The sequence below is a fragment of the Anser brachyrhynchus genome (assembly GCF_964034855.1).
Source record: "Anser brachyrhynchus genome assembly, chromosome: 2".
Lineage (NCBI taxonomy): Eukaryota > Metazoa > Chordata > Aves > Anseriformes > Anatidae > Anser > Anser brachyrhynchus.
This window is the reverse complement of record NC_137695.1, coordinates 153,354,978-153,371,698: the sequence shown is the minus strand read 5'-3', so window position 1 is coordinate 153,371,698 and position 16,721 is coordinate 153,354,978. Positions and strand designations below refer to the sequence as shown.

Genomic DNA, 16,721 nt, shown 5'->3' with positions numbered 1-16,721 from the left:
ATACCTAAACAAGCACTTAAAATAATTAAAAAAAAATACTGGTTTTCAATATTTGTTTTTTTCTGCAGTCTACAACAGCAGGTGTCATGTCTCCAAATTTCAAAAAAGTAGGAAAAAGCAGCAAAATGTATAACTGGGTGACTGTTTTTGAATAAAAGTCAGTTTGTAGAAGACTCAGGGAATAGTTGATGCAGAGTGTGCACACCACCAAGACATCTTTGATGTGAAAGAGTAAAAAAAAGAAGCACTAGTTACTTGAATCCAATATATAGTTCAGGAAAACCAACTCAAACTTTTCACAAAGGATAAAAATCACTTCAGTTGCTGTTTAACAATGACTTTAACAATGGAAGCCTCATAGAAAATGAAGTCCTGTTCCCTATTTTCTGTGCATTTGATTAAGATTTTCTCAAATTATTCAGAATATAAATGCACACTGAAGATAACCAAAACAAACCTTTCTTAACCCTCATCATACAATTGTATGATTGCATATCATACAATCATACAGAGGATGAGTTTCTTACCGGGTTGCATTTTCCAAAGCTCTAGAAAAAGAAGAATAATCATCGGTTGAGTGTTCAAGGGAGTAATACCACGTAGCTGCATCTTCAATGAACTTATTGGAGTCTTCTCCTCCAAGAGAATTTTGCAGAGCTTGATAAAACGCTGTTTTGCTATTGGCTCTTCCTTGACTTTCTTCAAATTTCTGGGAACAAAACACATGGAATTTGCAAACAAAATAAACATTTTTTTATGGAAAAACGCAGGCTCAGATCTCCCTCTGCTGGAATGAGTCCTCTGTACCATGACCTCTGATTTAGGGGAGGAAATAGGTGACATTCCTACATTTGCTTTCCCAAGACTGTCATGAGACAGCAGGATTGGCGTCCTCAAAGCATACTATAAGACCGACTCCCTAAGCAGATAAACCCAAATTTTAGGTGCAGTGCTGTGATTATGTAGCTCTAATACTACAGAAACTCAACTGACTCTCACAGAAATAGTCCACAGAGATAGTTCCTTAGTGGGGATGCGCCCAACGTCATCTTTTTTGAGAGCTTGTGCAGGAAACCTAAAGGGAAGACAGGGAGATACTGCTCCTTTCCTTTGGAAATTCCAGAGTACTAACATATGGCTATATCACTCTGACTCTTCAGTAAACACCTACAAAGAAATGTGTTATGTTTATTAGGGACATTATTTAGTTCTCTCCTGGAATAATATCTGCCTTAGCCTTGGAAGAGAAAACCCACTCCTCTAAAACCCATTGCAAGTAGCAGACATGATGTTCAAAAATCATAACCCCTATGCCTTTCAGTGAGTGAAATGCCCTATTCATGAGTCTGAGAGACTGAAACCGTTCTTGACATAAAGGCATTTCCCACAGAGCAGGACACGTCACTGCAGAATTATTGATAGCAGGGGGACCATCTCCTATGCCAAACTGTTTATCTGACCCTATTTTTACCAAAGTTAAAGACTGTGGGAAGTTTTCAACACATCTTTCTATAAGGAAGCTTTTTTTATTTTATCAATTTTGACTCTTCAATTTATTTTTTTAAACAGATTTTATTTCAAGTTCAGAAACAGAGCAACTTCCTTAAAAAGAAACAAACCTGTAACCTGAACATTCCCATGGATTAAGTCTTTTCTAAAGAGAGCACCTTACAGGTGAAGGCTGGCTGAAATTTGATATTAGAGCTCCAGAGAGAAAGATATAATAAACCATCCCATCTATATTATTTTGGGCAGCTAGTCTGAAAGAAGATAGACCAGTGTCTGCCCAGTCCAGTTACCAGAATATTTATTGAATATATTATTTTGATGGTCCACAGCTGGTTTTCATCATGCAGCTAGAAGGTCTTTCCACAACCCTACACAGAAAGTACAGAGGGAATAATTACTTTTCAACAGATTCACAGAAATGAAAGATGGAAAATAAGTCCTCCACTGCTGATGCCTAGGCCTGTCTTTACTGATGTGCTCTAATGTTTTGTGCAGTGTGATTAAATGACTTTACAAGGGATTTCAAAACACTACCAAATATCCCAATGCCCAAAAAGATCTTGGCAAGTTTCTTTGTAATAAATAATTCTTTTGCTAGATTTTGGCCCATGCAAACTGAAGAGTCATGTGGTGCCAGTTTTAGTAGCATGGCTGTATTCTGAAAAAGATCTGCAACTCAGAGCTGATACGGTATTTCAAGTGCACAAAAGCCACATATGAAACTGCATAATACACTTGCCTGCAAAATCACTCAGTTTGCATATGGCATGGACACATATATTTTTCTGCAAGAAACGGAAATTATCTCTGAAGACCTGACTGCAAATTCACTGATTTCAGAAGCAACTTTTCCATTGGCTTTGGTAGATTTCAAATCATGCTACTAACTAACCACTGGAAGCATTGCTGCTGTCTAATTAGGAATCTCTCATTTGGTGACTGGGACTGGTGGATTTGACTAGTAACTATAGTTAAAAACACGTGCTTTTCTGTATCAATGCAGAGACCAAGCTCATAAATGTGAAGCAATTTTCACGAAATTTCATGTTTTAAATCAACTTTCATGCTTTCATTTTGTTTGTTGGTTTTTATTTTTGTTTGTTTTTAAAGGATTTGCTACATTTTTTTCCCTACACCTGTCATGGATAATTAAAACAGAGAAAGAAAGAGAGAAAGAGAGAAAGAGAGAGAGAGAGAGAGAGAGAGAGAGAGAAAGAAAGAAAGAAAGAAAGAAAGAAAGAAAGAAAGAAAGAAAGAAAGAAAGAGAAAGAAGAAAGAAAGAAAGAAAGAAAGAAAGAAAGAAAGAAAGAGAAAGAAAGAAAGAAAGAAAGAAAGAAAGAAAGAAAGAAAGAAAGAAAGAAAGAAAGAAAGAAAGAAAGAAAGAAAGAAAGAAAGAAAGAAAGAAAGAAAGAAAGAGAAAAAGAATACTTGAGGTTATTGACTACGTATCCTAGGAACTGATCATTCACTGCCTCATCAACTACCAACCATCAAATAAACAATATGGTTAAAAAGCAGAGAGAAAGGAGACAGATAATCATACAACACATGGTTAAGCTGAGGAACTCCTTGTTTGTGGTGTTGGGGATATCAAAATTGGTGAAGATGAAGTCTCATGAGGAAGTTTATGGGAAAAAAAATAAAAGATCAGCTGATGGTTATTAAATACAGAAAGACCAATTCAGGTTAGGAAGTCACTAAGCTACAAAGTCTAGAGGTTCAGTGAGCATTTACCAAAAGTATCGTATATGCTTGCCCTATTCTTACAAACATCCATGTCTTAGCCACTGCTGAAAACAGAGTTCTGTGCTAAATAGGCCTTTGATCTGACTCAGTGCGGTTGCTTTTAGGTTTTTAGTGTGCCTATGTACTAGTTTCTGTGATCTTCAAAATGCCCCAAAAATTCTGGTGACCTTTCTCAGCAATCATTAACTGAGTGGGGTCCATGCAATGTGACTAGTCAGCTGAAAAAGGACTCAACGGGCAAAGACGGATGAAAAACAGAACTGGCAATTGTAAGACATTTTGAGATTTTCTTCCCAACCAGCACTAACATTGCACGTTCTGAAATATGATGTTTCAATACGTGTTGCTTCGGATACTATACAATGTAATTTAAACATCTGACTTTAACATATCACCAATTAAAGCAATACAGTCAAAATAAAATCCATGAAACATTAAAAAGACAAACCATTTTAACTGTTCAGAAATTGTTTCAATTTGACCAATTTTCCATGTCCAACAAATGTTTCCCCTTTGAAACTATATAACCCAGGAACAGTTTTCAAGCAGATACAACAGCTACTACCAGATTAGTAGAAACAGCTGCACATTATGTAAAATAATTTACACTCTGCTAACCTTTAAAGAGGTATGAACAACAGACCTCAGAGTTATAATTGGGGTTTATATATTTTTTTAGAAAGTAGTTAAGAAAATAATTAAAGTCAGCAGGCACATTGCTTCTCACTGCTCTGGTCATGCAAAACACTCATAAATGCCCAAATAATGAGCTAAATAATGTTTACTGTTCTTGTGGCTGAAGGAGCATATGAGCATATGAGTGAATCTGGTCCAGTGTTTTATTTAAAAAGAAAGTGTAGCAGTTTGGTAAACAGATGTTTACATCTTCCAAGGGGTAAAACATACTTTTCTGAGAAATTGGAATAGTGATAACACTAACACAGTACGTAGAGGTGTTAGGTCTTAAGTGTTTTGTTTTAATGTCATCACAAAAGATGCTGAAAAACCCTGCTAACCATTCAGCAAAGTGTTTCAATTACTCCAGCTAGTTGCAAGATGAAGTAAAGAGCTGATATCAATCCATTCTCTTCACTGATGGAATTTATCAGAACACTGCTCCCCAGGTCATTACAGCTGATATATACACATCTGCCATCTGTTGAATACCTTTACCCGTAAAGAAATTAACTGACTGTACTATAGTACAGGACGAAAGATCTGGTCTGCATAGATCCATTTGCTTACATGGGGTGAATGAACTGTGTTTCTGTCTATCCACTCCCATATGTCCTGGTTCTGGGTCCTGCAGCCAACTAGATTTGTACTAGGGAGAGAAAGAGAACACACACACTGCAAACTTAGTCTTCCAGCTAAAAAGTAAGTCAACAATCTTTGCAATATGGAGATTATGTTGAAGGTACAGAACATATGGAGGACATAAACAGGGCCGTACTAACTTACATGCATATTCAGACAATCACAGATATAGATCAGTATGAGAGAATCTGTACATTTAATGCCAATGGGAACTATTATATCCTCTCACCTGAGCATCACATTTAGCACAGTGATAAAATTTTGCCCAGCTGGGAATTGAGATAAAAATTTTTAGAGTTTTCTGCTCAGCTGTCCTAATCTATGACTGTACACCACTAATATCCTTGAAGGTCTGCCATAGGATTTGTGATAACAGGTTCAGGCCTAACTGCTCCATATGCCACATAATAATGCATTATGGTACCACTTGCTGTTCCCTAAACAACCATTGTTTTGTTTCTCACTTAGTCTTAACTATCAGATGGCTGTACTGGGGATAAGTACAACATGCTCCAGGAAGTGGTAAATCTATCTCAGTTCATATGAAGAAGCGTTTGGGTGAATGCCGTAAAACAGTCACTTCCAAGGGCAAGACATTAGGCACGGATATTCAGCATACTCTCTGATACAAGCATCATCAAGAGACCTCAGCTTTTAATTAAAAAATAAAATAAAATAGAAAAGCACTCTAGAAAACTTGAGTTTTGCTAGCACGTAACTGGTTTCTCACGTACCTTCTGTCATTCTTTTTCATTTTTAATACCAGAGGTCTTAACAGTCATAAGTGTAGTCTTATAGCAGGATTACAGATGCACACAACACAACCAAATGCCAGTAAGCCCCCACAGAACAACATGGTGCCAACTGTGTTTCCCATCTTCAGGTCTAGTTGCAGTCTAGAGGTTTTAGTCTCACTCCGAAGACTTGACTGCTAACAGTTTCTAAAATTTGCATGCAAGTTCAATCTGAAGTGATAAGATTTGCATCTTGTCTCAAGCTTGCTTGCATCTAAATGGGTAAAAGTGTCTCTTCACCATTTATAGGATTAAATAAATCATCCTAAAACAGATAGAAAAGAAGGATTTTGCCAATTCGATACACCTGCCACAGTACCCTTTAGCTGTGCCGTTTATCTGCCCAGATAAATGCATGGTTATTTTCACTATGGAATTGGAACACATTCACAGTCACAGGTGGATTTTCTCCTTGTTGCAATACTGATTGATAAGAAAGGATGGCTTTACCCCAGGGAGGTTTAGTACCCTCTTTGTAGAATAGCTTAAATAACTTTGTTGTAGTCAAAGGCAAACTAGGAACTGTCTTGGTTATCTGAGTTGAGTTCAGTGCTCTATCCATTAGCCATGCCATCCCACCTTCCTTAGCATATAAGTAAAACCAGCTTTGGGTTTTCCCAGAGAGATGCAGGTCAGACTGACATCAAGGGAAGCCTTCAAATTTATAAAGCAGAAGAGCAGACACAGTGTGGGTAGTTGCAAATCCTTCTTGTTGGTTTATTTTTGGAAGAGGAGAGTTAGGACAGATGAAGTATCCCATATGACATTATGACAGAGGAAACAAAGCACAGACTTCTCAGTAACAACCACCACCTGCATTAGCTTCTTTCACTGTAGCTAAATGTGTCTGTGGCCTACTCAGGATTTTATCATCTGACTTTGGTTGCAACCATGCATGGTCAGAGCTATGATGTAGCAATGCTCAAATAGCTCAGCAATGGAGGAAACATAAAAATTTCCTAGCAATTAGTAAAGTAAGTCCATGCACAAGGGAAGAATCAGGAATCTTTAACCTCAATGCATATCTTTAAGTAAAAATCTGAAGATAGAAAGACAGACCATTCAAAACTGTCATATTCCCTCAAGCCCTCAAAACACGAAGACACAGGAAGACAGAACTAGAGGAAAATGTGGATTAAAAAATCAGCAGTTTTCAGTAAGAACAAGAAAAGAGCTTAAGGAAGTCAAATTGGAGAAAACAAAATATAACGGCCTACCATGAATATTGTGAATTTTTTGGAGCAGAGATGGAATCTGACTTACAGCAGTAAACCGAATGAGGTATATACTATTATAATAGATAATAAAGAAGGTAACTAACCTTCTAAGTAAGGATAGTTAAACACTTTCCAAGGGAGATCAGGCGATCTCCAACAATAGATTTTAAAACAGGCCTCTCGGGTTAAGGTAGTCATAACCATTTCTTAGGGCAGAGTTGCACCAACTTTGAGTCCCCTTTCAAAAGTATTTTCTGCAAGCCTTTAAAATAAAAAGAAGATACTCTTGATTTTCTTTTTTGAAAGGCAACGTTTTACTACTGAGCTCTGATTAAAGGCTTTTTTTTTTTCTTTTGCTTTTCATTTCAATATGACAGTGCTGGATGTTCACAGTTGTGGGTTTCATTAACGCCATGATTTGCTGCATAATTTCCAGTACACCAAGGAATTTAATTTCTGTTTTACAAACAACTGTCACATGTGGAAGTAGTGGTAAATGAAAGAATTTCACTTCCTAACCTTATCACAGGACTTGTACTTGGCTTACTGAGGTTTATTGCCCTTTTACAGGGTCTAGATCAGTATCTGCAGCCTCAAGGATCACAGTCCATTTCCTCTGCCTGACTTCCACTTTTAATTGGTTTCAAGAGAGAATACATGAAATAACAGCAGAAAACTTCTGATGGAGACAAAACAATCGATATCAACTTTCTTCGTATGAATCAAAAAGCTTTCTTTCAAAGGGGTAATTTTGTCATTAATCCCGAAGTAAATTGGTCTATCTGCTACTGATTACCAGAAAAGAGAAGCTAGGATTGACCTTTCATTGAGAGAGAGATTAAATCCCCAGAGTTATAGAAAGATAGCAACAGATGTGCAGTTCATTTAGATAACCTTTAAAATAATCCCAGCCATGTTACATTCTCCTATTGATTTCTTAACATATATCTGAGCATTTTGTGTCATTTAATTTAATTTAGTAATGTTAAATGGGAAGTGCTACAGTTCCCATTGTAGAGATGTGCAAGTGAACTAGAAGAGGTTGATATGCTGTCTGAAGAACAGATAGTGACAAAGAGTTCACAAGAAGAAGTGCAATTCCTTAAGGAAGAACTTCAAGCTTTTGAGCACTTATGTCCAAAGTACAGCTTTGTAAGTACCAATTATTTTTTATTTCACCAGCTTATGGCCTGAAATCTCAGCTCTTATATATCAATCAAGTGCTTTTCTTAGCCATACCTTGTCCTTATTCAGAAGCACCTTTACAAGAGAGCGTATATCTTATGAACAATGGAGAAAAAAGGTTATCACTGAAAAAGGTTGGCATGGAAAAATTGACTTAGCTGTGTTCCTTAGTGAGGAACCTACAAAATAAGTTTAACATGAACCTGCTTTCCTCTTAGTAAGGTACAACTGACATTGAAATACTAATAGGATTTTAGAGACACTAAAACATACTGCTCCATAAATACATGTTAAATCATTGCTGATTTCTCACATTTTCATATCTCCCCCAGAAGCGTTTATCAACAAACATTATAATTCCTTTAATCCATCTAAAGACTAGCTGGTGATGGACAATACCTTCACATATTTCCATAGAGTATAACTCTCAAACTGTGGAAGCTAAAAAGCATCTGCCCCGGCTGCATATGATTATTGTCATCACTAAAATAATAGCAATACCATCCGTTTCTTAGTCTCTTCCTACCTTAATTGCCTTAGCTCTGCTGATCAGCCCATCTTGCTGAGCACTTCCAATAAGCAGATCTACTTTCCGAAGTTGAGAGCGCTGCAGGGATTTAGCTAAAGGTTCCCGGAGGTAAACTCCATCCATCACTGGACCCCAGTACTGGAACGGGCCGCTTATCGCTAGGAGCTAGGTTACCAAAAAAAAAACAAACAATAATAGTGCAGTTAAATTAGCTTACTCTGGTCATTTCTGTTTTAATTATGTTTCAGAGAACTGAGCTGATAGCCTCAAAGTGAACAAGTGATGTGTTAATGTAAGCACAAAGTCATCACTGCAAGAAGCAATGCTTTTACTGACAGCCTCAGTAGGTAAAATGAGCTGAATAGGCCAAGAGCATTCATGGTCTTATAGTCATAGAAATAGTATTTTAAATTAGGGATGGGCTCTCTGCTAGTCCTGATTGAGTAATGTATTGTCAGTGGGTGTTTTAACCTGTGGGTAAAGGACCCATCTCTGGAATTGCTTGTACTGCAGCTTTCACAAGCCTCCCACTTAAGACACAGCACAGATATCCCTCCCCCCTTCCTTTTTCTGCAAGAATGCAATTACTGAGCTGCAGAGACATGATTCTTCTCTAGAGTAACACCCACGGGCAGATTAGAGGAGACTGAAAGAAGGAAAAAACTATACTGGGATTAATTTTGGAAGACTTGTAGTCTTCCAAGTAGTGTAAAAGGATTTCAGTCTGAAGGAGAACCAAGCTGTGAGTATTCGTAGGTCAGAGACAGATGTCATGGACATCACCACCACTCCACCAAAGACAGTACAGTTCCTCTTTCACAAGGATTCAGCCCAATTTATATTTTTAGGTTCCTCAGTGCTTTATGTCAGTGGAAACTTCTTGTTGGTTCCTTACACAATTGCATATGTATTGCTGTGGTGTACCTTAGTCTGTGCATCATTGAGGACACGAGCAGGCAACTGGCGAAGGCAGGCCATGATTTCCCCATTGGTGGGTGAAGAGCATCCCACTTCCTCAGCCAGGACTGCTGCTTGGGTCTGGGCTCTTCTCTTAGTAATAATGGACGCTGGAGAAAAAGCTGAACCTCCCTGGAAAAAGAAGACAATATCAGTCACCACATCCTCTCAAAACACCTGGACCCTGGTGAGGGTAAGAAAGATGAGGAGCAAAATCTACTCAGTTGCAGAATGCAAAACACTGGTATTTAAAAAATAAGGAGCAAGTTGTAATGATGAAGAGGGGAAAGGAGAGGTTTGGCTGTTTCTCAGCTCTGTCATGGTCATTTCAGGGGACCTCTGAAAAGGCTCTAAATTATGGCTATAACCAAGTCACAGATCATCCATGCAATAATTTTCTGAAAACTTTGCTGGAAGAAGACACATTTAGAAAGGAACAGATAAAAAGAAGGTACTGTGAGGCATATCAGAGAATGGAGAGCCCATCTTACAAGAGGAGACTGAAGAATTTGGCTTGCTTAACTTTTAAAAACAAGGACTGAAAGAGCTTGAGCATGATCTTTATAAATGAACCAGTGAAGAAGAGCTACTTATACCTTAGGACAATGCTGGTACAAGATCAAATGGTCACTGACTATTTGTATTGACTGTAAATAAATTTAGTCTAGGAACTTTAAGATAGCTAATTCAAGGAAGACTGAGGATCTAGAAGAACTGTAAACAGAGGTAGCAGGATCAAAAGCCTAACCCATTTACACTTGGACTTGAAGACATCAATAAAGTCAGTATTTGACATGGTATGAACGTTACCCAGAAACTGGACCCAGCAACTGGAACCCATCTGGTTCCATGTTTCCATGAATTTATTATTTACTTAGACTATGGGCAGAGCTTTCACTGACTAGGAAATGTGACTGACTAGGATTATTGTGATGCACCATGCAAACTTCATATGTGGCCACCAAATATGTTTCCAGACCTTACACTTAGTTCTTAATTCCATTGGTGTTTTATATCTCTCATCACTCCCAGAGTTAGCTACGTAAAAGGAAAGTGAGCTTGTGTGCTTTACTTACACTGCTTTTTTTTTTTAAAAAAAAAAAAAAAAAAAAGAATAGAGTTTAATCTTCACATCTTAGGCTGAGCATCCCGGACTATTAATAGAAGAACACTGTTTGGTAATTTATAGCTAGATCTTGATTTCAAGCTGCAGAAGATCACCCAGAGCACACTGAAATCAGAGCACGTGGCTACAGTCCAATCTCCATCCCAGACTCTTTTCCTATCCTTCTTACAGCTGTGACAATGTGGGAAAGGAAATGATGGTATAACATTGCTGAGTAACAAAAACTATTTATTAAAAATGCAAATAAATTAGCATAAATCTGATAAGATTTGACCTAGAACAGAAAGGCTGGAATAGTTCTGACATGGTTCAAATGACTAATTTCCAGACATTTATATCAGTTCACTATACTAACTGCTAAGATGAGCTTCCGTCTTCTAAAAAACCCTAGATTTATGATATGAAAGACCCTGATCTATTCAACTGATTAACTTATTTTTTACTGAATCTGCTCAAACTGTAACTATAAGTCTGAAAAAGCATAAAAACAGGGGCAAGTTAAAAAGAAATAGAAAACATGGCAAAGCCTCAATTTGAAATAGTCTCAAATCTCCAAGCCCAGAGATCACTCAGGATGTTTTTTACACTTTGAACAAGCAGACCCATTGATACTAACAGGACACCATAGCTCACAACTGTAGAAATTGGTTTCAAAAAAATAAATAAATAAAATAAATAGAAAGAGGTTATTGTTTAGATGCAGAGACAGTGGTTTTAGTTCACAGTATGCAAGTGCTACTGCCTTCCTGAAAGGTTTCTCTTCCTTTTTAAGGGATCAGGGAAACAAGCACAGTTATTTATTAGCTTAATGACTGAGTTGCAGAAGGTTTCAGATCAGCAAAGGAAAAAGCTAAGACTGTCAGTCCTAGGGCACTAGAAGAGCCATCTCTGGTTTTAAGAGAACAGAAAGACTGAAAAAGAAGGAATAAAACAACACTTGGTCTTATTCTTCACTTCTGTCCACAATTTAGATGAGAACTTGAGTGAGCAATGGGCTTTATCCTCACGTGGGACTTGTGGTGGCCTATTTTGTGTTTGTAAGGCATGATATTAGCCAGCTGCTGACTAGGTGCACTGACTCAGTTGATCATGAGAGAGAAAGAAAAATATCCTTTATGAGAGCATCTGTGTGTGTGGGTGTGTCCCCAAGATGCAGAATGAGAATATTGTTTTTGTGCCTGGCCTTTGGAAGAGCACATTCACCAGAACTGGGATGGGTGAGACTAGAAAAGGGATAACACTCTCCCCACATTGGCTTCTCCCAGAAAAGCAGCTTCCTTGCTTTTCATTTGGAACAAGGAATAGCATGCCTCCTTGGTAGAGCAGAAAAACCACATATAGGATTGCACAGAACTCATCCATGAACTTTACAAATGCATTACTTAACACTGAATCTGAAAGTGCTCAGCATGTTTTATCAAGTACCCAGTATCTTTAAGCAGCATTCAGGAAAAAATAAATAAAAAAGTAGAGGGCTTTAGTTCCCAAATTCTGAAAATGGAAGAAGTTGCTAAGTTAAATAGATAAAGTGAGCACTGAGAGCGGATGACACACAGAGTCCAAAAACTCATAGGGACTAAGCAAAGATTTCTAGTGAGTGCTTAGTTCTGAACTTCTCAAGGACTTTCTAAGCTATGCAAAACTCTCCTCCTCTCAGATCTCCACAAACCAGAAGACTGCCCTTGGGTCAAGTACTGAGTCAAACAGCGATTGATAGAAGCATCCCACAAGTCACAGAATCACAGAATCACACGATGGTTTGGGTTGGAAGGGACCTTAAAGATCACCCAGTTCCAGCCCCCAGCAATGAACAGGGACACCTTCCACTAGATCAGGTTGCTCAAAACCCCATCCAACCTGGCCTCTCTGTGGAGGGAGAACTAAAAGCCTGGGCAGGCAAATCTTTGACTGGACATCTATGGAGTAGCATTAGATATGGCCCAAGCTCTACAAGTAAAAGAAAAATGCAAAATGTCTGTGAATATGTTTGCAGGATGAGGGAAATTCAAGGGGAACAAGGCTTGTTTGGAACCTTATTCTAGCTGTGGATGTTTTCCCTTCTTTGTGTGAGTGGTTAGAACAGGCTTACAAGCTCTACTTATTTTTTTCATCTATTTTCCATGGTAATGGCCACTTCCTCAGTTTGCTTTTTTTGATAACATCCGCATTCAGGAAGAATGTCTTGCATTCAGGGTTTGAAAGAGATGTGGTTTCCAACTACTGTTTTTCATATTTATTTTGTATTTTGACTGGACACAGGCAGTAGAGGAGCTTGGGGCATCACTCGAGCAGTATTTGGAAAAAACAGCATTATGTTCCCCCCACCCCAATGCATCTGAAATACATTTCACGCTCTGGAAACAAGGCTCCTCGTACCACAGAATTTAGGTAAGTAAAACCATACAAGTTGCCTGACTAACAAATTTATATCACAATTCAGCTTGTTGTTTCCTGATCCTCACCAAAAACAAAAATCAACCAAACAAAAAAATGACTCAGGAACAAATAAGTGAGAGCAGAAGCTGGATACTGCCCAGAATTAAATTTTTTCCTTTTTGAGTCAACAGTTTTTACATTAAGCAGAAATATTCCCTAAACACGGGACCCACATTAGAGGCAGGATTGGATACAGAGGATAACACAGTTGCACTTAGAATTTCTTTTGGTTTCTTTCTCTCTAAAACTATAATTCCTTTGTGTGATTAGTCCTAGTATCCAGTAATAAAGGTGTTGTGTACTTTAAAAAACAGCACTGTTCAGACAGAAGCAAAAAAGTGGAGGGACTGTTCATTTCCATTACATGACACCCATATTACCACCAACATGACAGAATCATGAATCAGGAAACCAAAAATCATGAGATCAGCTCAAAAAAAAAAAAAAAAAAGGAAAAGAAACAAAAAAACCACTGTGTTCTTTTTGTTAATTTTCTTCTTTTTAACTCTTTGGGAATTCTCCTGTACCTATAAACACAAGAACTAATTTTTACATTTAAAGCCAACATCTGAGATCTTCACATAATCCTGCAGAGCAGTTTTTATAAAGCAAACCTCTAAACAATAAAAAATATACAGTAAAATTGTGAAAAATAGCCATCCTGTCGCCATGGGGTATTTCCTATCTCAGCACCGTTTGACCCCATGGAGGGGGCTCCATGGAAGTTGACACATGAATAATTCTTGTTTCGGTTGTCCTTACAGACTGACCCACTGCCATCAGAGGAAATTCTGATGACATTTTTGACAGTGACCAGACGAAAGCACTCAGTACTGAACTGCTGAAAATGTAGCCACAGTTACGTTGTGCAATCCCAAACAGCAATATTACGCTCTTCCTCTAAATTTATAGATTACTGGGAACATTGCAGAGAGTGTTGGGCAACAGCACATAATGTAACAAGCGATGACATTGCAAAAGAAAGGCAAAACGTTTAGTACTGTTTAGTTCAGGGACCAGCAGCTTTGCAAGCATTCTCTTTTCATAATTAGAGGTTCAGCTGGACAGTAGAAATGGAGATGCAAAGAAACGCTGCAGCTTACAGTGGTGAAAAGCTGATGAATCAAACCAGTATCACATGAAGACGAGTCCTTGCTTTGATGTTAGGCTGTGATCAGCTGAGCGGAGGCTGGTGTCTCTTGCAAACCGCTCTCTTGGGACATTGCAGCTCACAGATCTGCACAGATATTATCCTGTCCCGTCACTTGTTGAGCACATCTAACTACTCCTGTCTAGGCAAGCCAAGTTTTCTGCTTCAGTTTTCTGATAGTTCAGGGGCTTTTAGTTAAATAGCACCCCTTGCTGCTATTCCGATGAGATTATAAATAAAAATATATAGACCATTACTGTGAAGATGTACCTCTGTCTCCCAACATACCAGGAAAAGAATATTCCCATACATTGTGCAGAGCTGAACCTCTTTTAATTCCTCATTTACTCTGGAAACTCACTTCCGCAAAGTTTTTCAAAACTGATTCACAACAGATCTAATGATTAGAAACTTTACTGCAACTAGTTATCACCCACACTCTGTAAACCCCAAACCTTCTTCCTCTCCTCACATCATGATCTCTGCAAACCCTGCTTGAGCCAGGTTCATCTCTTTAATACTCCCTTCAAATTAACGCAGTTCGGGTGCTTGTAACACTGCGGAGTCCTTTTGAAGCCCACTTCATTTTTGCCCGGAGGCATACTACGGACAATAAAAACAGCAGTAACAGTTACATCACCCAAAAAGTTAGATTGAAATATATCTAATGAAAATAGTCAAACCAATGAAATGTCCTGATGCTTCTTCTTTCCTAAAAGAGCGAGCTGTACAGCAATATTTTATTTATTAAAGATTGTGTTCCCATAGAGCTAGGCACTCTCCAGGCTCAGATGCATGCAGTTCACAGCCAGAAGTATCTGTCAGACCATCTGCTTTGACCTCCGGGATGGCTGAAGCTCTTCCATTTCCTGGCTGCTGAGCTCAAGTGCTTCCTATCACTTAACACAAGGCTTACATTTGGCTAAAACCTGATCTTGCATAAGCTGGCTTCAGAGCCACCAAGAAATGGACACCACAATCTTCTTCTTTGCAGCTTGTGCCTGAAGATAATCACTCCATTGACAGAAAACGGCACCTTATTTCTGTTTGAGGATGTCTTCAGTTTCAGTTAATGGCTTCTATTGCTTTCACTGCCAGATTAAAGAGACTGTTTGTATCCTGTTTTTTTCTCCTGCAAAAATGAGCAAGCTGCAGCAAACCAACCACTAACTCTTTTTTCCAGTTAGTTAATAGATTGTTCTACAAAAGACTAGATTTAAATTATTTTCAGAAGTTGTTTTCAACTTGAGGCTTTTTTTTTTCCTTGCAGGGTTGTATTTCAGTATCCTGCATTTCTTTTCTTTACACATCTAATTCTGCATGATGGCAGGTGCTCCAGAGTCACGCTTACAACACAACCAGGTGGCAGGGCTGTATGTGAAGACATTACTGTAATTTTTCCAGGCTTTCACACAAAGTCTGTCTTCAAGAACCTGGAGGAGTAGAAAACTTTGGGACCAACTCTGAGATCCTCTATCACAGCTAATGAACTATCTGGGAAAAATAACTGGCAGATGTGTGGCAAACACTAGTGCACAAAGTGTGATAGGGCATCAGCAGGTCAGTCCAGCAATGGAAAGAGGAAATAAATATTTTCTTCCTCTATAGCCGTCTATTAGAATGGTGAATTCCAGACTAAAAAGGGGGAAGGGGGTAGAGAGGGAGTCTCTGTCTTTCATCAAAAATAACTTTTTGAAGATTTTCTTTTTTAGATATGATGCTTGCAAAACCCCTCTTTGCTACAATAGGAGGGAGCCTTGCAAGCGCAGTGCTCCCCTCTCTTAAGTGACTCACTGAGTGCCTGCCTAAGGTTAGTGACTTGAATAACAGGATATGAACACTTTTAAGATGATATGTAAAGCCCCACTGAATTTACATCAAAACTTTCTTCCATTTAGATATAAACATTACCTTATCAATTATCTTATCATTTAAAACAAGGTAGCTGAATGCATCAACAGTGTAAACTGGCTCCCATCACCCATAAGAGTAAATAGCTACCAGAAACAGGCAGAAGTAACAAGGAAATGGATAATTTTATTTACTACCCTTCACTGCAAACTCATCTGTTCCTCTAAGAGCTGGAAACAAACCACAGATGAGATTTATCACGTTTATAATGGAGCATGTTCTATTAAGCAAATCCAACTTCTTTAGTGTTCCAACTTCTTTAGTGTGAGTGTCTCATCCTCTCTTTTCTGCTGAGGCCTGCCCCGTTTGTCAATGCATGGCGGCACGTAACCTCACCTCTTGTAAAGGCACACAGACCACCAGAGCCAGCCTAAGGCAGGTATGGGTGGAAAGGTTCAGGGAAAGGCAGAGTTCTGCCCCAGCCTATTCCCATGTCCGGCACAGACGTCCCCCAACCCTTGCTCTTTTAGAAATTCCAGAGACGTTAATACATCCATTTGGTGAATGCTGTTAGGGTCCTAAACAAAGTTTAACTGGCTGGGATAGTGATGTTGCATTATGGTAAAGCCAACTCCCCAGAGCACTGGTTATCACTTTTAGTTGTCATCATCAAACAGACAGGCATTACAACAAGCACCTGCTCAGAGCTGCTCCAGTGTGAAGCAGGAACTTGAGTGTGTTGTTTTTGTTTGTTTGGTATTTTATGTTTTTGTTTGTTTTTAATTCACCATACAAAATAACTTATACGAGTTTTTCAGAACACATCTAGATCATAACAGCAAAGGGCAAACCTCAATAAATCGCTCTGACATTTTCATTCACGCCTGCAATACTCTATTCCCAG

General features: G+C 38.5%; 1 protein-coding gene across 2 annotated transcripts in view; it reads right to left on the bottom strand.

The window, feature by feature from the left end:
* The window catches only part of TG (thyroglobulin), a 167,409-nt gene that overhangs the window by 20,248 nt on the left and 130,440 nt on the right, over nucleotides 1-16,721 (bottom strand). For both annotated transcript variants that reach the window (XM_080582061.1, XM_080582060.1), the window contains 3 exons: nucleotides 9,222-9,386; nucleotides 8,295-8,462; nucleotides 528-709 (listed from right to left, as the gene is read on the bottom strand). In XM_080582061.1, coding sequence (XP_080438187.1) covers nucleotides 528-709; nucleotides 8,295-8,462; nucleotides 9,222-9,386 — 515 coding nt within the window. The remainder of the gene's footprint in view (nucleotides 1-527; nucleotides 710-8,294; nucleotides 8,463-9,221; nucleotides 9,387-16,721) is intronic.